The sequence below is a fragment of the Maylandia zebra genome, linkage group LG1, assembly GCF_041146795.1.
Source record: "Maylandia zebra isolate NMK-2024a linkage group LG1, Mzebra_GT3a, whole genome shotgun sequence".
Classification (NCBI taxonomy): Eukaryota; Metazoa; Chordata; class Actinopteri; order Cichliformes; family Cichlidae; genus Maylandia; species Maylandia zebra.
In genome coordinates, this window is record NC_135167.1 from 15,075,252 (window position 1) to 15,103,018 (window position 27,767).

Genomic DNA, 27,767 nt, shown 5'->3' on the forward strand with positions numbered 1-27,767 from the left:
CATCATAATATCATAAAAATATGATTGCTCTGAATTATTAATGCACAAAAACATAATTATTTTCAAAACTAGATAGTCCTTTGACAAACTGTAACGTGACCCTAGACTGTTCCTTAATACAGTCTAATATTCCTATGTGAAACTGAGTCACCTGCTCTGGTGAAAGCATTTTTTTGTTAGAATTAGGATGTGCTCTTACGCCACTTGGTAAAAAAAATAATTACATTTGATGTGGTGTGCTTGCGTTTTTTTTCCCAACTCATCACTTTCAAAGTCAGATGACAGTCATAAAAGGAAGAGAAAGCAGCTGGACAATCATCTCTTTCTCTGTGGTCAGTGATCAAAAGCACAATCAGGGTCAAATCACAGGACACTACTCAGATGAATAAAACTAGATGTAAAAATCACATGAAAACCAATGTTGGCTCAAAAACACATCCACATGCAGTACAGAGATAATATAGGGGAAAAAAGATAATTTACACAGTCTGTGTATTTATTGCAGACTTTCTTAAACAGATAAATAACAAATGGTTATTTGAGCTTGAAAAAATCTCACTGGTCCCAGTTAACTGTGTTTTGACCAAATATAATCATCTTTTCCTGATACCAGCACAGCACCAAGGTTTCCTGGGCCCAGTACTCTTTCTCTGGAAATTATATCACAGTTTTCAGTTCAGTTTTTATTTGACCACCATGCACATCTCCATTAAAAGTTTTGCGCAGCTTGCTTACAAATGCATTACAGTTATATTACATTTCATTTTCATTTAGATTGCAGCTGTTCTACTTTTTATTCCTGTAACACCTTGGCAGTACTACCTTTATATATAAGGATGATAATTTGGGTGTTTTACTATACTACACAACGCAAAGACAAAGACAAATACCTCAAAACTCACAAATCACTTTTATGTCACATTGTAATACCATGATATAATAAAGGTATATCAAAATCAAAATCTAATATCGAAGTCAGTTTCAGTTACAATAAATAGAATATCATCTAAGTAAAAAAAAAAAAAAAAGCGTCCAAATAAATTTTTAAACTGCAGGGTTTTCATTCTGATTAAGTTCCAAAAAAAAAAAAAAAAACTAACACAGCACAACCCAGCGGTTCTTCCACATTTTCATTAATAAAATAAAATAAATAAATAAATGCATATATTAACATTAAAATAAAAATATTTATATTTATATATCGTTTTTCATGGATTCTAATTCAGATGGTTGACTTTATCTGTAAGAAGTCAGGACTGGTTTAAACTAACGGAAGAGCTCGATGACCGCGTGGATGACGGTTAGATCACATGCTTTGAGTTCATGTGATCAGTTCACGTGCTATCAGGAGTAAATAAAAGCTGAAAGGGGCCGTTTTAAACGCCCGAATACTCTTTTGTACTTACGTTAGCCGGCTGAGGTTGGGGACCTGGAGCTGTAGAGCTGATCAAACTCATCGGTTGAAAAACATACTGCCGGTAAATATTTGTTGTTATTTATTGTTTTCTTCCGATTTTAGCCGCTACATCGTTTACACGGAGAGCTGACCGCTAGCTAAATCGGTCACATAAACTCATAGAAACCAGGTTAAAAAAAGGCCAAGTATAGCTCATATTTTCATCACTAGTCGTCACCAATAACATGCTAAAACCGATTTTGAGCTTCTGGGTGCCAGTTAGCTTATTTGATTGCATGGATTGAATGTTGTTTATGACTGGGTGACCCGTTTTAGCTTCACGGTCAGATGTTTTGAAACGGGTGAAGCCATTTCCCCCCCAAAGAAACACACATGACTTATTCTTATCATTCGTTATTGATTATTCTGTGCGTTTTGGTATAGGCAGGCAGTATTTCGATAACATAAAAAGGGATTTTGGGGGGGGGGGGGGGGGGGGGGGTTAGAATATTGTGTAATATAATCCTGAATTCAGTCGGGGAAATGGAAAGTGAAACTGTGTTTCATAAGAGCGTCCTCTGAGCCATCCTTTTTCTTTCAAAAAGAAGAGGAAAAAAACTGGAAACAAATTATATACTGAAGCTTTGTTTAGTTAGTTGTGAACATGTGAGCTGCATACAGAGGCTCCCAGGTGGAGGGGTTAACCAGAGAGAAGTGAAATTATTCTAAGGACTATAGCGGTGTATTGTTCAGAACAAAGAAAGGTTTACTTCTACTGTCACGTACCTCAAACACCTCAGCGTTATAGGAAGGAATAAGGAAGTGATCAAGAGTAAAGTATGTAGTCCGATATGTTTGTTACCACACCTTGTGGGCATAAAACTGTGTGACAATTTAAAGGAAAAACCCACAACGTTTGCTCCCCCACTAGTGTGTAGATCTGGTGGCTCAGTTATCGACAGGGGAAAAACTACACAAACTAGTTGTAACTGAACACCTTTATACTATGATGAAATGTTATCCTATAATTTCCTTCCAGGAAAGCAATGCCCCTGTCAGATTGTTTGAATATGAAAAACATGAGTCGTATGCTTTGACCTCCAGTAAAATCTCGCTATGTCAACAGCCGTGGCAAGTTTTGGACCTGCACACTTTAAACAGTAGGAAATGAAATACTATCTTTTGAAAGGGTGTCGAGGTACACTAACTATTCCAGCAGCTTGGTAAAAGGACCTTAAGAAGGCCATAAGTTTTTTTTTGTTTGTTTTTTTTAAGTTTAAGTAGACAAGAGGGAGCATAAATAGTTTCAAATGATTGAATTGCCTTCAGAGGTTGGTTCTTATCTAAAAGGAAGATAAGAAACTTAAGAAAAGATTTAGAAACTAAAGTTTTCCTTTCTCCTGTATGTCTTTCGATGGCTTTGGCTTTGACTCATCAGTTTTTTTTTTTTTGTCTTTCGCTTAAACCACACAGGGGAACATTTATGGCCTCTTGGCCTTTAACAATGTGTTAATATCAACGCTAAACTGTCATCAAACTTAATGTGGAGGGTTTTCTTTACATGAACAGAACTGTGCCTAAACAAAGGTCTCAGTATGACTCAGCAGCTTAACTCAACTGTGGCATGAGTGCATTCAAAGGTACTGACTTAGTACTTGGAAAAGACAGCTCAGCGGGTTTCTCATCCACTTCCTCAAAAAAAAAAAAAAATCTTTTGATAGAAAGAAACCACTTCTCTAGAGAATTAACCAAAAAACCATTTGGTGTCTTTCAAACATGTTCTACCATTCAAATTTGTCTTGTCCTTAATAAGATTTTTGTGTGTGTGTGTGTGTGTGTGTGTGTGTAATATTACACTGTACTTAGTTTGCACACATGGAATGGTTTCTTTAGCATAACAGTTATTGTTTTTATAGCACATGCGCAAGAATTCAAAATAATCCAAAAACTGGAGGACACTCAGAAATCTCTCTGCACATGACCTGTAAACATGCTGTCTTTTATTGAGCAGCAAGGCAGTGCTTTGGTGTGATCTCAGAGCGAATGTGTCATTCTGCTACGGGAAACTGCCTGTTCTTACTTCCTTTTTGATATGCTTTTTTTTTTTTCATAATCAATCATGTGATAGAAACCAGCTTCACAGAAATTCACATGTTCTGTTTCTCAAGCAGGCTTGTGGTTTTGTTTTTAAAACAGGACCTGTCTGAGCAGGTGTGGGGATTTCACGTATTCAACAACATAACTGACTTCTGTTTTCAATGGAATGTTTACTCTGGCTTACTGTGCCAGTAAGCCAGAGTAAACATTTTTGGCTGGATGCATTCATGTACAAGCCTTTGTTCTTTACTTTTGCTTGTAAAATAATTTTGGGGCACAGTCTCATCAGATTAAATAGTTTGTAGTTAGATCATCTGATCCCAGAAGAAGCAGAGTGTCTGCACTGGTATTGATTTCTCTGGACTTCCTGCTATTACCGAGCACTCTCCACTCCTCTTTTTAGTAGGCTACGTTATCTGTCTGTAATGGAACTAATTTCGGCTCACCCCATTGCATTTTACTTTCTATAATGTGGCCTGTATTATTCACACACTGGAGCCAGTTTCCTGTATCGTTGGTCCTGTCGTCTGTGCCATATGAACTGAAACCCAGAATCTTTAACAGTGGGGGGAGTGCAAAGGAATTTTTTTTTTTTTCTTCCTTTACCGCGTGGCTGCTTATCAAAATCGACTAAAATCGTTGAAATCATTGGAGCATTTGCTGAGGCAGCATCTTTAACCACTGAAGGGGACTTTGACGCATGACTGACTCTAAGAGGTCTTTCTCCGCTCTCTCTGCATCATTTTTTTTTTCCACTCGTAGCTTCAAGCAGTGTGATGGTGTTCAATCAGCTGTGACCTTTTAAGTGGTGATGTAGTTTCAGGAGTCTATCTTAAAGGGTGAATATCATACTGTGTGTAGCTGCAGCAGTGTATTGACTACAAATGTGAAAATCCAGCAGAGCTGGAGAACAGCTGAGGATTTTAAAATACAAATAAACCTCTACTTCCTGTTTTTGAACTCTAGCTAGACTTGTGAATGTTCAAGAAAATCAAAAGGCTCATTTAGCCGGTTACTGAAATGAAGTCTTTGTTTATGACATGATGCAGTAACAGAATAAATTACCACAGCTAAACCAAACTTATTAACTTGTCTTTCAGGCAAGATGTGGCATGCAGCCTTCCTCCTGTTGGCTGCCAGCTTGTCAGTGAGCCTGGCCAGACCCCACCTCCATCCACTGTCTAGTGAGATGGTCAATCACATCAATAAACTGAATACTACCTGGAAGGTGAGTGAATTGTTTTTTAATTTAATTTATGACAGACCTCTGAGAGTAAAAGTGTTTGACTAAATCTCCTCCCTGTCTTGCAGGCTGGCCACAACTTCCATAACGTCGATTATAGTTATGTGCGCAAGCTGTGTGGTACAATGCTGAAGGGACCCAAACTGCCAGTCATGTGAGTCTTAGTCATATGTTCTGTGGTTGCGAAACAAGTCCTCTAACGATCCCTGACATCAGAATATTTCAACCTACGCTGACCACAGGATAGTTGACTGTACTTTCACATTATTCTCAGTGTCACTGGAAACTTACCAATAGGGCTACATGATTATGGCTAAAATGCTAATCACTTATTTTGAGTAATGAAATCAAAATTATTTGTTTTAATTTTTACATTGTGCCACATTCTTGTTAAATAAAACTTCTTTAATAAAATTAAATAATGTGCTTATTCACCTGAGAGCATCTCTTGGAAGCTGAATTTAAAGTCTTTCACTTCATTCATTGTAGCTGCATAATTAAAGTGAATATAAATCATAGTACTCGACAGCTGTGGGTCCCTTTCCCCTGGAGTGTTTTTCATACAGCGTGGGTATTTCCACTGCTTAAGGCAGTAATCTTTTGTTTAGTAAGGTAACTGTTTTCTTGAAGCCTTCAGTACTCTCTGTTTATTGGACAAGTCTGTGGTGATTTCAGTATGCCTTTGTGAGCCGGAGGAATAGGCTTGTTGTTATGGATGTCTGTAGGATGCAGGTCGATTCACATTAGCAGCTCTTGCATCACATACAAGTCTTCCTGCAGTCATTATGCTGCATTTTCTGATGGGTTTTCAGGGAGTTGAATAAGTTGAGTTGTGATGCAGATACAACTCTATGGCACTCGCTGCATATGAGTTCTTCTAGTTAGGATTAGGGATGGGTATTGATAAGATTTTCACGATTCCGATTCCATTTTCGATTCTGTTTAACGATTCGATTCTCTTATCAATTCTTTTTAAAAAAGGAGAACACTAAGGTCGATTAGCTTAGAACTTTGTTTTATATCTTCTCTTTGAACAAGATAGAAATTTAGGAGTAACATGGCCTTACAAACCCAACAGTGAGATCTTAAGAGATCCTTAAGAGATCCAGCCTACGGCTCTTCAATGGGGTGTCACAGGGTCCCCGGAAAAAAAAATTGTAAATGTAAAATAATAAAATCAATATTCTTCTGTAGTAATAACAAAGTATAACATAAATTATTCTGTAGCAATTACACAAGAATATCCAGTAATGTCCCTGCCTACAATTAAACACATTCACTTACCGTAAATCGGGGCATCTGCTGTGGCAAATGGGTGCAAGCCTTTGACCACAAACTTAGTCACTGCTCGGTGACATTCGTCTATCCTGGCCTGAAAGGAGACGCTACCTGTAGACTGCAGCGAGAACTGCCAGCATCTGAGCCAGCCAGACTCTGTCTGTCTGTCTCATCATGGTCACCTAAATGCACAGTAATGGCAGGTTTTGTAATAAGGCAGATCGCGCTAACATAATATGCACTGTTAGTTGAATATTTATCTGCCGCATTAACGGGAGAGGATGTGCAAACGTTACCGCTGCTGCTGGGTTGAGATTCACTAGTCCAGAGCGGAATTAAAAACATGACATTCATTTAAGGTCATCGTGTGTTTTGTGAGCAAATGCTTTTGCATATTCGTAGTGTTTCCTCCCTTAAATGAAAGATCTACTTTGCAAGTATTGCAAGTTGCTCTGTCGTCATCCGTTCTCGTAAAGTATAATCAAGCTTTTGAGTGTTTGAGCCGCCATGTTTCCTGCCAGGTAAATGACGCTCCGCAACGTGGTGATGTCATTCAGGGCGACTGGCAAAAATGGCAAACAATTCCAAGGAATTGAACCGGTGGGAACCGGTTCTCAACAAGAACCGGTTTTCGATACCCATCCCTAGTTAGGATCACCTGTGCCAAATCCAAAATGTTTCCAAAGAGTGTATGATCTGCTTTCAGGGCTGAGTTCTGGAAGGCATCTGACTTTTCTTGCATTTATATTTTATTGTGGTGTTGCTCGTCCAGAGTAGTACAGTCAACTTTAACCTCTGCAGTGCAGGGAACGGCTGTGATTGGCTCATGTAGGCACGTATTTAAGCGGTGGTTTAGGGTATGTTTAATTTGCTTTTGGTTGGATTGATGGAGCATGCATATTCAGTTTTGCACAATCATTAATTGTGCAGCCCTACTTTACTAAAACAATAGTAAGTAAAACTTCTGGTTTCCTCTGCAGGGTTCAATATGCTGGAGATTTGAAGCTGCCAAAAGAATTTGATGCTAGACAGCAGTGGCCTAACTGTCCCACTCTGAAAGAGGTCAGAGACCAGGGCTCCTGTGGATCCTGCTGGGTGAGAAGCTGCTCAATGTCACCACATGTAGCTAGACTCTTCAAGAGTTCTGTAATCTGAAATTGCCTAAGAAACTTAAAAAAAACAAAAACAAACCCTCATTAAGGAAGAGAATGGAGCTCAGCTCTTAGGACAAGAATGAAACCTTTGCTTTTCAAATTTTGCGATGATCTGTTTCCCTGCTTCATGTCTTTGTTGTTGTGGGTCCAGGCGTTTGGTGCTGCAGAGGCCATCTCTGATCGTGTATGCATTCACAGCAATGGGAAGGTCAATGTGGAGATCTCCTCAGAGGATCTGCTGACCTGCTGTGACAGCTGTGGCATGGGGTGAGCAGTTCTTACCCATCAGATAACTGAAATCACTAAAATATTAAAGATCAAGCTATTAAGATTATAATTATTTACCAGGATCACTGAACTTTGATAATTAAATATAATGAACCAAACTATGACATAAAAACCTTAATCTGGGGAAAAGAGCAGCAGATATAGATGATACAATTGGTACTAAGAGAGGGAAAGAAAGTTTGGCGCTTTCCTTAAATAAGTTCATTTTTAGTAAGTAATGTTTTGTTTTTCTGTGTGTGTGTTTTTTAGATGTAATGGTGGCTACCCTTCAGCTGCCTGGGACTTCTGGGCAAATGAAGGGCTGGTCTCTGGGGGTCTCTATGATTCCCACATTGGTGAGTGTGTTTCTGATAGATTGAGGCAGTTATGCGCATGTTGGGTGTGATTACAGTAGAGACACTATATCCTTGTGTCTGCAGGCTGCAGGCCCTACACCATCGCCCCCTGTGAGCACCATGTGAATGGCAGCAGACCTCCCTGCACTGGGGAGGGTGGTGACACACCAGAGTGTGTCCGCCAGTGTGAGTCTGGATACACACCAAGCTATACACAGGACAAGCACTATGGTAAGAGCAGCAGAAAGAAATGTATATTTATCATAAATAAGGTTTGTAATATTGTCTCAGTCTGCATAATTATGAGTAATAATTGCAACGTAACAAAACAAATTGTTATTGAATTATAACAAATGGATATTATATGAAATCTGAGGGAACTCCTTATCCTGATATTCAAATAGCTATTGTGCAGATGAACTTTGATTTTCTGGTTGTTGTTGTTTTTTTTTAGTTTTTTTTTTAATTACACATATTATAAACTTCTACATGCAATATTTTATTATTATTTTTTTTATGTTGGTGAACAAGGCTGTATGCACACATATCTTGACTCTGTGTGTTGCAGGTAAAACATCTTACAGCGTGCCATCAGACGAACAGCAGATTCAGTATGAGATCTACAAGAACGGCCCTGTAGAGGGAGCGTTTACAGTCTATGACGACTTTGTTCTGTACAAGACTGGTAAGAACACATGAACTCATCACACATGTAATGGTCACCCTGCCTGCCATTTCACAAATTCACTTTTACTTTGTGGCTGAAGCATAAGCATATAGTGTGGGATTGTGTCCTCTTAACATTGATTTGAACTGAAGCTCCTCTTTGTTTAGCTTTTGCAGAGGTTTGTGTGTGAAAAGTTAACAGGCTTTCATGCTGGAAATCTCCAACTGCAGCTAGATGCAGTTTGATATTCTAGTATTTAAGGTGCCTTGAATGTGACTTAGTATGAAATAGACACTATTAGAATACACACCCAGTCTCTTCACTATATTGTACTAAAAAAAAAAAAAAACAACTTTAGGTGAGCTCTAATGGATTTGTTCTGTCTTATCCAGGTGTTTATCAACATGTGTCTGGTTCTGCTGTCGGTGGTCACGCCATCAAGATCCTGGGCTGGGGAGAGGAAAATGGCACTCCCTACTGGCTCTGTGCCAACTCCTGGAACACTGATTGGGGTGATAATGGTGAGCAGAGGCAGTTTAATACTGTTAACACACGTAGTCATCATGCTATGCAAGGGGAGTCACTACTGAAAATACTACAGTATAATCCTGTAAAATGGAATGGGGAGTCTTATAGCTGAATCAGTATTTTGTTCAGAATCACAAGGACTTGATCTTCATTAAGACAGATGTATTATTTTTAATTATACATTATTTATATCAGGAGCACACACTTCTATATTTGACTTTATTTTACATGTAAAACAGACTGACTTCATGACACCAAAGCTGAAACCCTGTTCGCTCTATTTTTTTTATTCATTTATTTATTTTTTTAAACAATAATCATTAAATGCTCTGAAAGGGGGTCTTTACGTCTTTAACTTTTACAAATGTTTTCTTGACATTGTTCTAGCTCGTTTACACAACTCTACCAGTAAATGAGAAATTCTTCTCTTACAGTAAATTATAGTAATACTCCCTCACTCAAAATGGGCAAATGGTGCTGTTTATAGATGTTCACGTGTTTTCTTCAGTTTAGGAAATTGAAGTAAATTCTGTTTTTGTTTTTTGTTTTTTTGTTTTTTAGGATACTTTAAATTCCTGCGTGGTTCAGATCACTGTGGTATTGAATCTGAGATTGTGGCAGGGATTCCCAAATAAAAACTAAGGTAAGATGGTAAACAGATGGATTTTATGTGTGAGGTTTTTTTTTTTATTTTTTTTTTTATTATTATTATTATTTTTAAGTATGGATTTAAAAGATTATTCATAATGTACTTCTGACTTTTCTTACATGCATAATTCAGAAATGGATTCAGATTTTCTTCTGCTGTCAGTTACATGTAGACCCACATTAACTCGATGCAAGTCCAGCAGGCTGGTGTGCCAACTTTAAGAGTCATCCTTGCTTTAATTTCCCATTTTTCTCCTTTTGTACCTGCAGGTTTTCAGCTGCAGCATCATTACACTATCACTAGAGGGCGATGCACTCCACTGACCAGAAGACACAGCTGACAAAATTAACTGCTTTTAGTCCTTTTTACCTAAAGCGCGCTGATCACTTTGCACACCGGCTTTAAAAACTAAAGCGAGGTGAATTTGCAGATGGGATGTGACAGAAATGTGATGAACCTGAGGAGAAAGTGCTGGAGTTGATGTTTTCACCTCTTAGACAGACAGGAGAAATTTTATTTTAGACAGGCATTAGCATTTGGTTGCTTCAAAACAGGCTATTACTGTTGTAGAAGTGATTAAATTTATTTTGACAGCATGGATTGTTTTAGAACAGCGCAATGTCATTTTGACGAATGTGTCTAATTTGTAATGATCACAGCTTTTATATTGAATTTATAATTTCTCAGTGCTACTCCATAATGTCAGGATGGACTGTCACAGGTGCCAGTTAGTGTTTTTAAACTTGGTTGGAAATTAAATGCAGTGTTGGCTGCCTGTTATAACTATAATATTGGCGCATAACTGTTATGTTTTGAAATAAAAAAAAAAAAAAGTGTGTGTGTGTGTGTGTGTGTGTGTGTGTGTGTGTGTGTGTGTGTGTGTGTGTGTGATTACAAAATCTTTTTCCTGGATTAAGCAGATAATGGAGAAACTTGAGCTATCACAAATGTAAAGTTTTGATGTTGTTAATTCTCAAGTGATTACACATGACAATATGATTCATAACTTTCCGCCAGTAACTCTTAAATGATTTATTATTTTTAATGCAATTATGACTCCCTGCATCTCGGTTTTGGTTGTAATTTATATACCAGAAAAAGCAACATCCAATTGATTAAAAATACAAAATTTGACAATCACATTTTCCGTCCCACCAATGAATTTGAAGCAAAATGCAAAATTATTTGTGTAAAATACACACTTCTGGGACAAAATGTAAACCTAGTTGTTAAAGTTATTCCAAACCATTTAAAATACAAAACTGCCTTACAAGCATATCAATTAAAGTTGGTAATAAAGGTGCTTCTTTCATATTTGCTCTGTTTACACATCTCTTTTAATTGTTAATTAACTTCTTTTAACATTTACATATAAGATCACTGCACTGCAATTTGTCTCAGCATACATGAAATGCTCTTACCAAAACTTATTTTCAAAAAGGGTGGCATGGCAAAAGTGTGGGTTTTTTTTTTTTTTGTTTTGTTTGTTTGCTTTTGTGTGTGTGTGTGTGTGTGTGTGTGTGTCTGACTGACTGACTGACTGGATTCAGTGTCGCTAACAGCACAGTGTCACTAACCAACTTTACCAAAAGAATATGGATTCATTTCAATGTTTCCTTATGTGTATACATAAAACTACATTTAGCCTTCATTTTCAGTCCATTACTTTCCCCAACTTGGATCATTTTCTGAGGAAAAAACAGCAACACTAGTACCAATTTGCAATCCTGTGGACATCCATATGAAACAAATATTGCATATATAAGTAAACAGTATTAACATTTGTGGACCTGAATATTTATTTGTAATAATCTACAAACACAAATGATATATTTATCTATTCTACTCTGATATCATATGCAACTCTGCTATTCAAATTTTAACAATGGCACCATATAACTTTTTATAAAATAGTTAGAAAAGAATAATTTTGATTACTTATTAATTTTCTTGTCTCCATAACAGAAAATTATAAAATAACGGATCCATTATCCAATTCATGAAGCTTTTTAATAGATTTGGAAAAAACATATTTAGGATCGTTTTCGCCGCAATAATTGTGTAGTGAACTTTTAATCAAAGGCTAAACTGTTAAACTGAAAAAAAGACAAACGAGCCACTTCCGCCTTGTCAGCAAAAACAAACCCGTCCACGTCCCTCCCCTCATTAGTTTTCCACGTAAGCGTTTCCCGTTCCCCAACTAAACAGCACCTCTTAAAACAGAATTTGAAGCGACGATTTTGTTTGTTTGTTTGTTTGTTGTTGGTTTTTTTTTGGGGGGGGGGGGGGGGTATTTGTAAAAGAGACAAGAATGCAGTTGAAGTGATTTTTCTTAGTATCGCAGAAAATCCACTGTTCGGTATCCGCCCCATTAAGGTACATCCGGGACACTCGGGCGACCAAAACAGACAACCTAGAGCACAGCTTTTCAGCGGCAGCGCAGGGGGAGAGAGCGCTTGTACACAGAGCAAGAGAGCGAGCGATGGAGGCGGGAGGCAGGGTACCGTGGGTGAAATATGGGTCTGTCGTGTCCTTATTTGTGGTTGTGTTGGCCCTCTGGTTCCGGTCACCCCAGAATGCAGTGCTGGACGACCGACTGGACACAGTCCTTTCCTCCCTGCTCCGGGCTGAGCAGAAAGTGGGGATGAATAACGTCGCCAGACCCAGAGTAGCGATTGGTAAGCGTTACGAGCTAGCTAACGGTGGCTAGCCTAACCATAGACTGTATGAGTGCAACCTAATTTCAGGGGTTTGTGGATTAATGATCGATCAGGTAAACGGCGCCAGAATAACAGTAACATTAGTCACTGCCCGCATTCACTAACAGAAAATAAGTTGTTAACGCAGTGGATAATATTTGCCTCATATTTAATGTCAAACTTTAGTAAACTGAGAAAAGTACATTTAGGGGTTTCTTATGGAAATAAATAAGGTTGTGTGTTGAAGCCTGAATAGATGGTGCGGAGGGGCAATAACCATGAAAGGTGGTCACCAGATAAGATGATTAGTTCCAGCTTAGAAATAAAGTCTCAATGAGTGTGCTCCGGGTTACAGGTTTGGCGTTTGGCATATAAAGGAAAATATATTTAATTAAAATACAACTTTTCCACTTTCTTTTAAACAGAAGATCAGTTTTTTTGTGTGTGTTTTAGCTGTTTTCCTGTTTGGTAATTATCTTCCAGTAAGGATGCATCCAATGATTTCAACAATGACTTGAGCCAATTATGACATTCACTTCAGTAATGTGTAAGGTGGGGCAGTATCTGCAGTTATCAGTAATATATACACTACTTAACTAGCAAAGGAAGCTTAATATTTTTTGGAGCTTGGGGGTTTTTTTTCTGGATGAAAACAGATGGTTTGGGGAGATTATGAATATAATGACAACTTCTCTGCATGACATTAAGGAAGAGTGTTTGTGTTATCTTAAATAACAGATGTCTGTCCACTTTCCTCTTATTTTTGGCCTTTTTATAATAAAGATATATTAGAGTATTTATTTATTTATTTATGCTTGAGTAAACAAACCCCACTTAGAAATAAATAGTTAAGATGTTTTGAACAGTCTTGTGAGTTTACCTGCCAGAAGTTTATAAGCAGCAAAACCCTTGGTTGTACTTTGAACTTCTTAAAAACAACTGTGCAGGCTCATGTGATGTAAGCTCTGGTATTCTTATAGTAATCCAGTGTTTTGTCTCGTGAGCAAGTCCTAAAACCTTGTGCTTTGGACCATCGCACAGACACTCAATAAGAATCAACTTGTCTGTCCAGCCTTTACCCAATAGGTTACCAATAAGCTCAGCAACAGTACAACCTGATGTAAATGCGATTATAAGAAATTTCTGCCAAAAGATCAGAATCAGCCTTGTTGTTGCCTTGTTGTTGTTTTTGTTGCTGTTGTTGACTAGTTGCATGTGTTTGTGTGTCACATCAAATTAGAACAAACTATAAGTAAAAGCTTGTTTTCATGGTGCCAAAAGGGTTCATAAATAACCAGAAAAATAAACAACAACATACTGGCAACATGTGCTGTATTTAGTATTTATTTATTTATTGTCATTGTCAAGAACAATGAAATTGCGTTTGGGGCTTCCATACAACCCAAAAAAAAGAAGAAAATAATAAATACCCCTTAAAACCCAAGTGTACATATTTAACCCAGTGTGACTCCAATGCAATAAGACAATCCTTAGCAATAATGTTCGTAGAAATTCAGACAAAGACCTGAGAAACATGACAAAATACAACAATGCAACCCATTCAATATTATTGTACTGTGAGATATGATATCAGATATGGTAGTTATCTATTTAAGAAAGAGGGGGAGGGCAGGAGGGGGAAGAGAATAAAGATATGATGCACCAATGCAGACCAGTTCATTGCTATTAAGAAGTTGGATATGGTTATTGTCCGTGAGAGGGGGGCAGAGAGTTCAGGAGCCTCACAGCCTGTGGATACAGGCTGTTGGCCAGTCTGGATGTTCTGGCCTGTATAGACCTGTACCTTCTCCCTGAGGGCAGCAGATGGAAAAGGTGGCGCGCAGGGTGATGTTGGTCCCGCAGGATACTGTGCACCCTCCTCAGACAGCGAGTGGGGAAGATATTACTGATCTCTGGCAGACTTGTTCCAATAATTCTGCCAGCTTCTTTCACCACCCGCTGGAGTGCTTGCTGATCGGCCTTGGTGCAGCTGGGGAACCACACTAGAAATCCATACGTCAGAACGCTGCTGATGGCACAGTTGTAGAAGTTCAACATCAGAGATCTGGGAATGTGTGCGCTCCGCAGTCTCCTCAGGTAGTAGAGGCGCTGTTGGGCCTTCCGTACAACTGAGGTGATATGGTTGCCCCAGGACAGGTCCTCGGTCACAGTTACCCCCAAGAATTTAAAACTGCTCACCCTCTCCACCGCCTCACTGCCAATGAAGAGAGGCAGATGGTTGTTATGACCCCTCTTCCGGAAATCTACAATGATCTCCTTGGTCTTTTTGGTGTTTAAGACCAAGTTATTGTCGTGGCACCATGACTCTAGTTGTTGCACCTCTGTCCTATAGTTTGTCTCATCATTGTTGGATATAAGTCCGAGCACTGTAGTGTCATCTGCAAACTTAACAATGAGATTGGACGCGCAGGAGGAAATACAGTCATGGGTGAAGAGAGTGTATAGCAGAGGGCTCAGAACACACCCCTGAGGGGCACCGGTGTTGACCACAAGGGTGGAAGAGGTGTTCTTACCCACTCTGACACTCTGTCTACGGTTAGTGAGGAAGTCCACAATCCAGTTGCACAGAGAGGAGTTAAGTCCCAGTTGGTGGAGTTTGGGACGGAGTTTGTATGGCCGGATGGTATTAAAAGCCGAGCTGTAGTCTACAAAGAGGAGCCGTGCATAGGTGTTCCTGTGTTCCAAGTGCTTCAGTAATGTGTGCAGCACTGTGGCGATCGCATCCTCGGTTGACCGGTTCTCCCTGTATGCAAACTGGTGCGAGTCCAGGGATGGTGGAAAAGCAGCTCTGATGTGTTTAATGACCAGTCTCTCCAGGCATTTGGCGGGAATGGGGGTGAGTGCCACAGGTCTGAAATCGTTCAGACATGTGACATTTGACTGTTTTGGGATGGGAACGATGGTTGCTGCTTTGAAACAGGATGGTACCAGTGAACAGGACAACGAGGTGTTATATATAGAGGTGAAGACGTCCGCCAGGTCCGCAGCACAGTCTTTTAGCACCCGGCCCAGCACTCCATCCGGCCCGGCCGCCTTCCTGGTGTTAATGCTCCGGAACACACGCCTCAGCTCATGAGTGCTCAGGACCGGAGCAGGGTCGGTTGAGGGGAGAGGGGACAGGACAGGGTCGGTGTTCTCCCTGTCAAAACGGGCATAAAAGAGATTTAGATCCTCAGCCAGAGTAGAACTGTCGGCTGAGGGTGATGGTGTTCTTCTTTTGTAGTCCGTGATAGCCCTGATGCCCTCCCAGACCTGCCTTGGGTTTGTGTTGTTCTCAAACCTGGCCTCGATACGCCTCCTGTGCTGCTGCTTGGCAGTCTTGATGCCTCTTCTCAGGTTGGCCCTGGCAGCACTGTATGCCTCCTGGTCCCCGGATTTGAAAGCGTTGTTCCTTGTTCGAATAAGTTGTTGAACTCCGTGTGTCATCCAGGGTGGATTATTAGGGAACACACGGAATCGTTTCCAAGTTGTTACATTGTCCACACAGAAACAGATGTAGTCCAAGACAGTGGAGGTGTAACTGTCCAATGCGACACGATTGTCAGTGTCCTGCACCTTGAATACATCCCAGTCTGTGCAGTGGAAACAGTCCTGAAGCATCGGAATAGCATCCTGCGGCCATGTTCTCACGGTTTTGGTTGTAATCCCAGTGCTCTTGATCTTTTGTGTGTATATTGGGTGTAGCAGAAGGGAGAGATGGTCTGACAGACCCAGGTGGGGATAAGCCTGGGCTCTGTACGCATTCGCCATGTTGGTGTACACCTGGTCCAACGTTCTATCTCCTCTGGTAGCACACTTCACATTACGGTGGTCCGCGTGGTTAAAATCCCCAGCCGCAATAAAGACACTGTCCGGGTGTGCTACCAGGCTGTTATTGATGCTGCTGCTCAATTGTGCTAACGCTAAATAAAGTGCTGGAGTCTGTTATTTTGAGCACTCGTATCAGAGCAGAGTTGGCCATGAGGGATGGATTAACGTTTATTGCTATTAGTTGCAGGATTGAACAGTACAACATAAATAATGGCTTACTGACACTTAACCTGAGCCCTGACCCAGAAACAGGTTTGACAAATGCTAACTCTAAATTCTGTCTTAATTAACTCTTTGAGTTTTCAGCTCCAGAAATAGATGAAACTTCAACCAGTCCACTCAGTCATCAGTTACCCACTCTTGATTTTTCATAGACAGATAAATGGTTAAAAATGTGACCAAATATGACATTTTACATTTCTTAAATATAATTATTCAGCTGTAAACTGACTTTTGGATTTCCACAGCACAAGGAAGACAGATTTTTGTTGATTTAGTGGTGCAAATCCTTTTCGGATATTGCAGCTTTTCAAAATGTTGCTCAACATCCAGTCTTTAGCCTGTTTTTAAAATCTCACTTTAAACTGCATTTAGTCCCATTTAAGAATCTTAAGTGGCGCAGACAACAACAGTAGCATCATTTATTCCAGCATGAGAAATTATTGATCTTTGATCTTTTTTGGCTTTTTTTCTTTCTTTTTTTTTGCCTAAAGTGCAATAAAAGTTAGTTTTATTGTAACAGGGATTACAAAATGTGCAGTGCAAGTTAACTAACAATTGGGCAACTTCTTTATTTTATTCTGAGCTAATCCACAGTGCCCATTGATGTCCACTGTTATCCTTACATTCATGATTGATTTAATAAGAAGATTAACCAGCATTTAACTGTTTGTAAAGATGTAAACAGCTTTGACATTGACTGTAATAATGGGGGAAATGAAATGGTGTCATAGAGATGGTGCAGGTGCAGCATGAGGGAACATTCAGAGAGAAGCTCTGTTCAATAAAATATATAGGGGAACAGGTTAGGTTAAGTTGGCTCTGTTTCAGGAACAGTAAACTCACTCATCTCCTCTCAGGGTTAACAAACTCTGAGTTTCCACTAAACCTGCTTTCTGTGACAGGGTCCTGAAGGACTATAAAATGCACCATATTCATATTAACCTTATGAAAGCAAATCTAACTGTATCCCAAAAGGTTATTTTATATTTTTTATATGAAGCTACAGCAGGAAAAAAAGATAGGGTTGCAAATTCAGACAAAGTTGCCTGCCTGCCTGAAGCGTTGGCCCCTGTTCAGACATGACCGGCATCTGTGAAGCTCAGAGCTTCTATATCTGCTGATGGGACATATGATTGATCCAGCAGCTGAAACTCTGACAGTGTGTCACTATTTCAGCTGTGATTGGAGATAAATGCAGCCGTACTGGGCACAGCAGCTGCAGGTTGTGTGGATTTCTCACTATTTAGTATGTTTTATTTTCAAACAAAATTGTATATATTTAGCACATTTTGTTTCAGGCGGAAAAACACACGTACTTCATACGGCATATGCTATCACAGAAATCGTAGCATGGCACCATGTTTATAACGTAAAACTTCATCAATACAAAAAAACAGCAATGATATAGTAAAAAGGAAAATTATTATTGTTATTATAAACAGTGATAGAAAAAACAAAAAACACTGGTTATAACCTGTAAAAGGAAGAGAAATGACACTGTCAAGTGTAGTCCAGTAACAATAGAAAAGGCCTAAAATTTAAAAATGAATTCAACCTGCAACTAAACTCAAGGGCTAAGCAGGAATGTTGTCTAGTTTGCTTTTAAATGCTGATGAAGTTGGGGCACACCTTACATGATTTGTGAGGTTATTTTAGTGGCTTTGGAGCACAAAGGTAAAAGCAGTGTGACTAGTCATACCAGTGTTCTCCCTGTCCTGATTTCCAAATGAATATTGCCTCTTTGAGTTTCTTTCTCTCTTTTTCATTCACAGGTTTTGGAGGTTGTGTTGACCTGATAGTAGACAGTGTGTCACTGCTTAATAAAACAGGCATCCAGCCCACAGACCAGCCCCTGCATCATGACTACCTAGAAAATGTGGAGCAGCTGGCTCAGAGCTTTGCATATTTCTTTGCACCAGGAGCAGCTGCAGAGTAAGTGATGTCTGTGTGAAGATGAGCCCATTTAAAAGTAGAGGTCCAGATCTGGAAGCAAATTTTGAGTATATACACATAGATACACATGTACTTTGAATAAATAAAATTGTGGCTATTCAAATATTTGCAGTCCTATCGGTGCTCTGAGTTTTTTCTTCTGAATTTTCCTTTTAATCTTAAACTGGAATTTGAGGTGTTTGTACTGAAAGTATACAGTTTTTTTTGTTTTGTTTTTTTTTTTTTCATTTTTGCTGCTGTTTATGTTTGAAAAGGCTTTTTAAGTCTTGAGAATACAGTTGAATTAATCTCCCTGATCTGCTCAGTCATTGCTGACTGCTCGTGTTCTGGCGCCTGTGAGCTCTTGTTCATTGTCTGGAATAAAACACCCTAAGGGCAACAAGACTACAGAATCAGCAGGAACCCACATAGAAAAAGAATGCGCGCTAACATGAATTAAGACTTTTCTGTTAGAGACAGAAACTGTGTCTTTTTTAACATTTAAACTTATTTCTCTGGTCCTTATACTGCCCGTTTTGGGGATTGTACGTTCTTAATGGCAGCCAAATGACTGAATGTATTTAGACTTTGTGTAAATACCATGCAGAGTCATTCTGAAGCATCTAATCTAAATGAATAAATGTCTAATAATATGTTCAAAGAACAAGAGAAAATTGTTTTTTATCTGGATAAAGATGCTTATTTTGAAAGGGTGCTTTGTTATTACGGCTGTTTGTTCTACCTATCATTGGAGATGTGCATTTAAAAAAAAAAATGTTTTAACAAGTATTTATATTTGTGACTTCAGGCTATAAGAAAGCTGCTGTGTGAGCGTTAACTCAGCAGTCCCCAACCCCCGGGCCACGGACTGGTACCGGGCCGCGAGAGTTGAGACTCGGGTGTGAAATGTATGGTTTTCAGGGTTTTTATCGGTTTTTAGCGTTATTTTGTTATCGGTTTTTTCGTTAACTCGGTTTTCCTGGGTCTTTTCACGTGTGTTATGAATCAATCTTTTTTTTCAGTATCGGTACTAGTTTTATTTTGTTGTATTTATCCGCGACACCTTAAAGGCCGGTCCGTGAAAATATTGTCGGGCACAAACCGGTCCGTGGCGCAAAAAAGGTTGGGGACCGCTGCGTTAACTGATAAGCAAGAATGAGATGCAATTATCTGGCAACCAAGCCGAGTCCTCATGCTGTTTCATTCTGATATCCAGCATTCTGGCATCCTGAGGGTGATCATATTGTATGTTTAGTGAGAGTCCTACTGCACTTGTCTTTATGATCACCCCACTTTTAATGCTCAAAAGGATGGATATAGAAGTAATATATTTCAGCCTTCGTCTCCCACTGCATTGCAGCAGTGGGAGTACTGGGAGTCTAGGTGTTTAGGAGGTGGAAAGGAAAAGATCCAGGTGGAAAGGATGTGCACTGTTTCAGGATTGTGGAGGATACAGATAGAAATGTACTAATGACTGAAGAGAGTGTGTTGAAGACTGAAAGAGGTACTTTAAGGAGCAGAGAGAGAAGACAGCAAGAGTGTGTGGGGAATTGCAAAGGATTAGTAAGGAGGAAGTGAGGGAACCTTTGAAGAGGATGAAGAGAGGAAAGGCAGTTGGTCCAGATAAAACACTTGTGGAGGTATGGAGATGTTGAGTAGAGATGGCAGTGGAACGATACCAACTTTCAAGAACTTGGGCGATTTGTAAAGCTGTAGCAACTACAGAGGGATAAAGCTGGTGAGCCATACGATGAAGCTATGAGAAAGAGTTCTTGAAAGTGGGTTAAGATGGTGATGATCAGACAGCAGCAGTATCGTCTCATATTGACAGAGAGCACTGAAGATGTGATGTTTGAGAGTGTTGATGGAAAAGTATAGAGAAGGTCAGAATGGGTTTCTCTATGACTTTTGGGATGCCAAGAGACTTATGTGAGGATAAATGGTAAATAGGCTGGTTCTTATATAGAGCTTTGCTAGCGCTGGAACAATCAAAGCACACTCATAAACACATTCATACTCCGATGAAATCATCGTAAATGGTAAATGGCCTGTATTTGTATAGCACTTTACTAGTCCCTAAGGACCCCAAAGCGCTTTACACATCCAGTCATCCACCCATTCACACACCCATTCACACACTAGAGCACTAGATCGTAGAGCAACTTGGGGTTCAGTCTCTTAACCCAGGGTGGTGCAGGACATATCAATATGCAGGAAAGAAGTTAAGCGATCATATTAGTGGCAGATGCTGTTGTTTTGTTTTTTTTCATTCTGTGGAAAGTTAATTAATAATGTAATTTAAGCACCATAAATCACAGTAATGTCAGTTTTCACTTTCACAGTTTAAACCAAAGTTTTTTTTCTTCTCCCACAGGCGTTTTATGCTAAATGAAACCCTCTTTAGCGAGCTGGTCGAGGGGGCCCGTGACTTACCTGGAAACAGATGGTCAGTAGGCGGCAATGCTCCAGTAATGGCTAGTCGCATGGCAACCGAGGGATGTGATGTGTTGCTAGGGGGAACTTTCAGCACCGATTTTACTGATGTCCTGTCGCAGCACATTACAGGTACTCGAAATAAGACAAAGTGATGCATCCATTTTACTTTGAATGAAATTTCCGTTTTGTAATTTTTATGTACTTTGTGATATTCCTTTTATCTCCTCAGTGGCAGGTAAAGTGATAGATGAGCCAGACATTCATCTGATTCTGGAGTATCCAACTGGTGCCCGCTGGGGGCGCTATACCTCACGTAGAGCCAATAGGTAGGTGTCATACAGATGCATCAGAAGCGTGGAGTGCGTGTGTACACGGTGCTCTGAGGTGATAGTTGTTCACTTCGTTTGTGTGTTTGTGTTCTGTAGATACATCATTCACAGCGATGCCAATAACCCCTACCTGTCCTCTATGGAGGAGTTTGCTCAGAAACTTATAGACTTCAAACCTGACCTACTGGTGGTGGGAGGGCTCCAAATGATGGACAACTTCCCTTTCCGGTCAGGTAAGAAAGGTGTTCCCTTCTTTCTGATGCACAGTTGGGCTCGCTGACGTTGAACGTATTATCCTGGGTTAACCAAAGCAGTTTGAGGTTAGCGTTACTCTCTCATATCACCTGGAGATTAAAATTCTACTAATTGTAGTTATCAAAAGGAAAGAGGTTTCACCTTAAATATGAACTCTGGACAAAGTTGGTAGATAATTTGGGTCATTGTCTGGAGTTGAGATTGTCAACTCTCACTACTGGAAATGCTCAAATTTGTTTACACGAGGGTGGTGTCTGAGTAGAGCGTGCTAGAGGCAGGACACGAAATGTCCCAGCTGTGTATCACTGTTACCTGGAGCTGTTCTCACAGTGACGCAAATTGTTGAGGGTTTGTAATCAGGAGATTGTGGATATATGATCCCATGCACCTTTATCAGGTAGTGTCTATGAAAGCTCAGGGCTTTAAGCATAGTTAAGCATACTGACCAGTGACACTTGAAGTTGGCTGGATTTTGGCCACATTTGGTGATAGCTGTACAGTGGGGCAAAAAAGTATTTAGTCAGCCACTGATTGTGCAAGTTCCCCCACCTAAAATGATGACAGAGGTCAGTAATTTGCACCAGAGGTACACTTCAACTGTGAGAGACAGAATGTGAAGAAAAAAAATAAAAAAATCCATGAATCCACATGGTAGGCTTTGTAAAGAATTTATTCGTAAATCAGGGTGGAAAATAAGTATTTGGTCAATAACAAAAATACAACTCAATACTTTGTAACATAACCTTTGTTGGCAATAACAGAGGTCAAACGTTTACTATAGGTCTTTACCAGGTTTGCACACACAGTAGCTGGTATTTTGGCTCATTCCTCCATGCAGATCTTCTCGAGAGCAGTGATGTTTTGGGGCTGTCGCCGAGCAACACGGACTTCCAACTCCCGCCACAGATTTTCTATGGGGTTGAGGTCTGGAGACTGGCTAGGCCACTCCAGGACTTTCAAATGCTTCTTACGGAGCCACTCCTTTGTTGCCCGGGCGGTGTGTTTTGGATCATTGTCATGTTGGAAGACCCAGCCTCGTTTCATCTTCAAAGTTCTCACTGATGGAAGGAGGTTTTGGCTCAAAATCTCACGACACATGGCCCCATTCATTCTGTCCTTAACACGGATCAGTCGTCCTGTCCCCTTGGCAGAAAAACAGCCCCATAGCATGATGTTTCCACCCCCATGCTTCACAGTAGGTATGGTGTTCTTGGGATGCAACTCAGTATTCTTCTTCCTCCAAACACGACGAGTTGAGTTTATACCAAAAAGTTCTACTTTGGTTTCATCTGACCACATGACATTCTCCCAATCCTCTGCTGTATCATCCATGTGCTCTCTGGCAAACTTCAGACGGGCCTGGACATGCACTGGCTTCAGCAGCGGAACACGTCTGGCACTGCAGGATTTGATTCCCTGCCGTTGTAGTGTGTTACTGATGGTGACCTTTGTTACTTTGGTCCCAGCTCTCTGCAGGTCATTCACCAGGTCCCCCCGTGTGGTTCTGGGATCTTTGCTCACCGTTCTCATGATCATTTTGACCCCACGGGATGAGATCTTGCGTGGAGCCCCAGATCGAGGGAGATTATCAGTGGTCTTGTATGTCTTCCATTTTCTGATGATTGCTCCCACAGTTGATTTTTTTCACACCAAGCTGCTTGCCTATTGTAGATTCACTCTTCCCAGTCTGGTGCAGGTCTACAATACTTTTCCTGGTGTCCTTCGAAAGCTCTTTGGTCTTGGCCATGGCGGAGTTTGGAGTCTGACTGTTTGAGGCTGTGGACAGGTGTCTTTTATACAGATGAGTTCAAACAGGTGCCATTCATACAGGTAACGAGTGGGGGACAGAAAAGCTTCTTACAGAGGACGTTACAGGTCTGTGAGAGCCAGAGATTTTCCTTGTTTGAGGTGACCAAATACTTATTTTCCACCCTAATTTCCGAATAAATTCTTTACAAAGCCTACCATGTGAATTCATGGATTTATTTTTCACAGTCTGTCTCTCACAGTTGAAGTGTACCTCTGGTGCAAATTACTGACCTCTGTCATCATTTTAAGTGGGGGAACTTGCACAATCGGTGGCTGACTAAATACTTTTTTGCCCCACTGTATATAAGAACTGATGTCAAAAGAAGAACAAAACACAGAGGTAGTATCATAGGCTGATAACCAGCTTCCCCCTCTGAGCCAGGCTGTTTGCACAGCAGATCAGCTGTGTGTTATTTGATCTGACAGTACCTTTGTCTTCTGGTCTGCTGTTTTCCCACTCTTTCATTACCCTTTTGTCTTTCCTGTTGAGTTGCTCCTTCCTTTAACATCACTGTACCCTTTCGCTTCTCTTTGTTTTTGTTTTTTTTGTTTGTTTGTTTGTTTTGTTCTGTTTTGTTTTTGACACCCTGCGATCTGCCTGACAGCGTCTACAACTCTTCTTTAATCTTCCACCTATTTTGGATCATTTCAGGTGAGAGAGAAGCCCTCCTCTCCCGTCTGGGACACCTGCTTTCCTCCTCATCCCCTCAAATTGGAATTCATTTTGAAATGGCAAGTTTTGTGGAAGAGAGCATCATGGAAGACCTGCTCCACTACGTCATTCCCCATGTATGTTTGACTGATCAATGAGCAAAATGATATCACCAACACTGAAGAAGTAAAATGTTTATTTACAGAAACAGAATGAGTCAGCTTTGTGAAAATAGATGGATGCCAGGAAGATTTGCTTAGTTAAACTCAAAGCAAAGCAGGCTGACTCAGTGGGAGCTGTATTTGCTTTCCACTTTTGCATAATCATATTTTGAAGAAATGCGATGTTCTGCTGCTTTCAAAGGTGCAAATTTTGCCCCATAATCAAGCCTCTTCAATACTGTAAACACATAATGAATATTGTTGTGGCTAGACCTCAAAGCCATGGTTTTCTTTGTGCACTCAACACAAAGGCTGTAGTTTATTCCACTCAGCATAACAAAGCAGCCAACACACATGTGCAGACCTGATGAAAATGTAAAAGTAGTAAATAGTAAAATCGGTTTTAACGAGTTACCTTAATTCTGCTTTTCCAGGCGGACTCTTTGGGGATGAATGAGCAGGAACTTCCAAACCTGCTTAGCTCGCTCAAAGGCTCCAACATCACCGTATTGTCAGACCCAAACCCTCGTGTAGCTACTGTTCTTGACCAGATGAGGGAGGTCTATCGCATTTTGAACCAGCGCCACAAGGAAGCCAGTGCAGAAAGTCGGGCAAATGGTGCCCGAGCTACAGTCAAACCACTGACCCGACTCCATGTCCACACGCTGGCTTTTCAAGCCATGATTGTGACTCGTGGCTCCAAGTGGAAGAACACCATGTCAGCCACTGCCAAGGCTTCGCTCACAGCTAACCGCCACGTCTGTGGCTCTAATGACATTGATCCAAGCAAGGCGAGGCTCATAATGGACGACTCTTTCTCCGTTAGCCGACAGGAGGGAAGCCAGCGCATCCCTTTACAGGAGACCAGGCCTGTCAGCTGTTGGAGTGAAGAGGACTATGACATCTGTGTAGCACCAGTGCTGGTGTGCACTGAGGTTTATCAGACTGCAGGTGGAGGGGACAACGTCTCAGCTGCTGGCCTGGTTCTGCAAATCTAGAGAAGGACAGACACCAAGTGGTCTGTCTGTGTGTATGTTTGTGTGTGTGTGTCGTGCTGATCAGATGTTAGTGAACCGCGTGATTCTGGAAACTTGATCTAGGTGTGATGCACACTAGCCTTCAGAAACTGACGCAGGTATCAGGCTGATGAGTCGTCCTTTGTGTCTCACAGCCTGAGGTGCACATTAAGGAAAATTGTTATCCTTCATAGTTGGAGTCAGATGATGGAGAACAGTGGTTATCTATCAGGTTAGGCCTTCAAATGTTTGATTTTTGAAAACGATACAAAGAAAAGGCAATCAAAAATTATACTTAAGTAATTAAGTGAAATATCTGCTAACTAGACTTATTGTAGTTTATCAGTTAGGTTAAACCATCACTGATTTAATCTCTCCTTGTCTTTTTCTGCGTGTGAAACCCATGCACATCACCTCAATTGGATTTCTTTTTTCTTTTTTTCTTTTTCTTTTTTTTTTTAAACAAAATCAGTCCTGCTGTTTCTTACTTGGATTTCCATGTCAACTCATCCATCATCTGACTCCGTTGATTTTAAATCAGCTGCCCTCTATTTATCCAATGCCTTACAAGAAGATGTTCAGTCAATATGAGATAAAGAGGAACGAGGTATGGATAAAGTCAGATGCCAAACTGTAGGTTGTGGAGGGTTTTAAGTTTCTTTTTAAATAGTACAGCATTTTTAGTAGCCTTTTTAATTGTTTTGCACAACTTCTGCTGAAGGATAAAATCCTCCTTAAGTCATGTAAATGCAGGGCTTCACTATGCAGAAAACGGATTCAGAAGAATCAGAAGTAGGTGGATCTTGTCAACCACTTGAACTCTACAACTCAGACCAGTGAACAAGCTTTAGACTTCACCTGCCTTTGTGCAACACACATTTTCAGATGAACTTGAACCTACCTATGACTGAAAATATCTGAAGCATTTTAATGAAAAATTACGAAGTTTTTTGAAACTAGGACCAAATCTGCGGTCCTTTGGTGTAGTAGGGATAAAATATATATATTGACCGCTAAATAGCTGCAAAGTAATCCCAGGTGCAGGTTTAAAGACACCAAAATGTTCTTTTAATGACAGGCTATCCTTCCTCTTCCCCCTACTATTGCATTAAAAAGGCAAAGAAAGGCCCTGTTCCTCCCTGTGTATGTGAAAAGTGTGCTTAGTGGTTTGGGTGTGTTTGTGTGTGGATTGTCATTCCTCTGTGGTTCCGTTGCAGTGCAATAATGCAAAATCAATGTTAAGAGACCACTTTTGGTAGCTGCACATGATGTCAAACATCTTCCTCTCTACCTCCATGCTCTGATTTTCCTTTCCTTTTTCCATCTCCTGTCGCTCTTCTGTTAGTTCGTCATACCTGTTTTACATCCTCTTTCTAATTATTTTTTGTTCTTCTGTTTTTTATGGCTCTTTAAAGACCAAATAACCAGTGTGGACTATCCTAGCCAATGTTGTTGCAACAGTGAAGTTCCTGACACATGTGTCACGTGATATGACTGAATATAGTGGAACACTTGTTATTTAAAGGGGCATTAACAATCTACTTGAATCCATGCTGTTGCGCATCATGAATACCCCCAATGTCTGGAATACTGGACCACTCAAATCATATTTTCTTCATGTAGTCTTTGCGTCACGTATTGGATTTAGAGTCAAGATATTAATCCCTGTTACTTTAAACCCCCACTGAGATGATCTTTTGGTGAAAGGGGGACCCAGCCTCTCCACAATCATCTAATTACCTTCTGGGATTGGACTCAAACCTGTATTTACTGATGCAGCTGGAGTTAACTGGGATCATAGCCAGCTATTTTTCTCTCTCTCACTCGCACACACACATATTCCTTCCACAGATCCACCTTCACTTTCACAGGTAAACTTCAACATGCAAGTGGACTTTTTGTCATTCTTGATTAATCTATTTGTTCGTTTATCAATTTTACCAAACATGCTTTTTTTTTTAAAGAGGAACACATTTATTTTGTTACAGAGTGTGAAAAAGGGAAATGTAGAGAACAGGATATCCCTTTAAATCTTTTCTCTGTATCACGGCTGTAATGATTTCATGGTGTTTTGTTATTGATTGATTGACCGAAAGATAATGAGCCTTATTCTGTTTTTACATTTGGGGTTTAGCGAAAAGGGAACCTTTAATACAGACTTTTTCTATCACTATAGGCTGATCTTTCCTTATGTCTTAAAGAGTAACGGGTTGTGTTTTTACTGTGAATGGAAACCATAGCATGTGTTCATGCTCACATAGTGAAGTGGTTGTTTTCACCACCGCATTGCTTATCTAACCTCTAGATAAGTCATGTCATCCATGTTTCAATGTTGTGTTTAACTATTTCATGCATGTTTGACTATTTGATGCAGAATCGCCTGATAAAATGCTGATTAAGCAATCATTGATTTGTTGTTTTTATTTTTAGGGGTCATTTATTGAAAATGTTCACAATCATTTTGGCTGCAAACTACATTTTAGACAAGAAGATAATCTACTTCTTTCTTTAAAAAAAAAAAAAAAATCAATTCTAAGAACAGAGTCTGCTGAATTCAGAAGTTATTTTAGACACTAGTTAACAAATACTGTTGGATGTAACATCACAGCTTCTTTGTCACAACATAATTCACTGCGATGAAGGTTTTTTCCTCTCCTCACATTTAACACATTTCATTTCATTTGGTATTTAAACATTATGCTTTCATATTTTGTCCACTGGCTGCACCAACAGGCCCACATTTAAACAACAGGCAAGTTTAGCATGGATCCCGCCTGGTACCAAATGTTT

The 27,767-nt window shown here is 40.1% G+C and overlaps 2 protein-coding genes across 2 annotated transcripts; both read left to right on the top strand.

The window, feature by feature from the left end:
* Positions 1 to 1,318: 1,318 nt before the first annotated feature.
* ctsba (cathepsin Ba) lies at positions 1,319 to 10,949 on the top strand. Its single transcript, XM_024801938.2, has 11 exons — positions 1,319 to 1,478; positions 4,594 to 4,721; positions 4,805 to 4,890; positions 6,995 to 7,109; positions 7,320 to 7,435; positions 7,706 to 7,791; positions 7,876 to 8,022; positions 8,360 to 8,476; positions 8,851 to 8,979; positions 9,548 to 9,629; positions 9,905 to 10,949. The coding sequence occupies exons 2-10, from the start codon at positions 4,599 to 4,601 to the stop codon at positions 9,619 to 9,621; spliced, it is 993 nt and encodes a 330-aa protein (XP_024657706.1). The 5' UTR covers positions 1,319 to 1,478; positions 4,594 to 4,598; the 3' UTR covers positions 9,622 to 9,629; positions 9,905 to 10,949.
* Positions 10,950 to 11,931: 982 nt separating this feature from the next.
* adpgk2 (ADP-dependent glucokinase 2) lies at positions 11,932 to 27,383 on the top strand. The gene is made up of 7 exons (XM_004539495.6): positions 11,932 to 12,313; positions 18,160 to 18,319; positions 20,694 to 20,884; positions 20,985 to 21,081; positions 21,181 to 21,317; positions 23,801 to 23,937; positions 24,396 to 27,383. The coding sequence occupies exons 1-7, from the start codon at positions 12,118 to 12,120 to the stop codon at positions 24,957 to 24,959; spliced, it is 1,482 nt and encodes a 493-aa protein (XP_004539552.1). The 5' UTR covers positions 11,932 to 12,117; the 3' UTR covers positions 24,960 to 27,383.
* Positions 27,384 to 27,767: the final 384 nt, after the last annotated feature.

Coding starts and splice junctions, on each gene's coding strand:
- ctsba (XM_024801938.2), top strand. CDS start 4,599: ATGTGGCATGCAGCCTTCCTCCTGTTGGCTGCCAGCTTGTCAGTGAGC. Junction 4,722..4,804: donor AACTGAATACTACCTGGAAG/GTGAGTGAATTG, acceptor CCTGTCTTGCAG/GCTGGCCACAACTTCCATAA. Junction 7,436..7,705: donor TGTGACAGCTGTGGCATGGG/GTGAGCAGTTCT, acceptor TGTGTTTTTTAG/ATGTAATGGTGGCTACCCTT.
- adpgk2 (XM_004539495.6), top strand. CDS start 12,118: ATGGAGGCGGGAGGCAGGGTACCGTGGGTGAAATATGGGTCTGTCGTG. Junction 21,082..21,180: donor ACCTCACGTAGAGCCAATAG/GTAGGTGTCATA, acceptor TGTGTTCTGTAG/ATACATCATTCACAGCGATG. Junction 23,938..24,395: donor TCCACTACGTCATTCCCCAT/GTATGTTTGACT, acceptor CTGCTTTTCCAG/GCGGACTCTTTGGGGATGAA.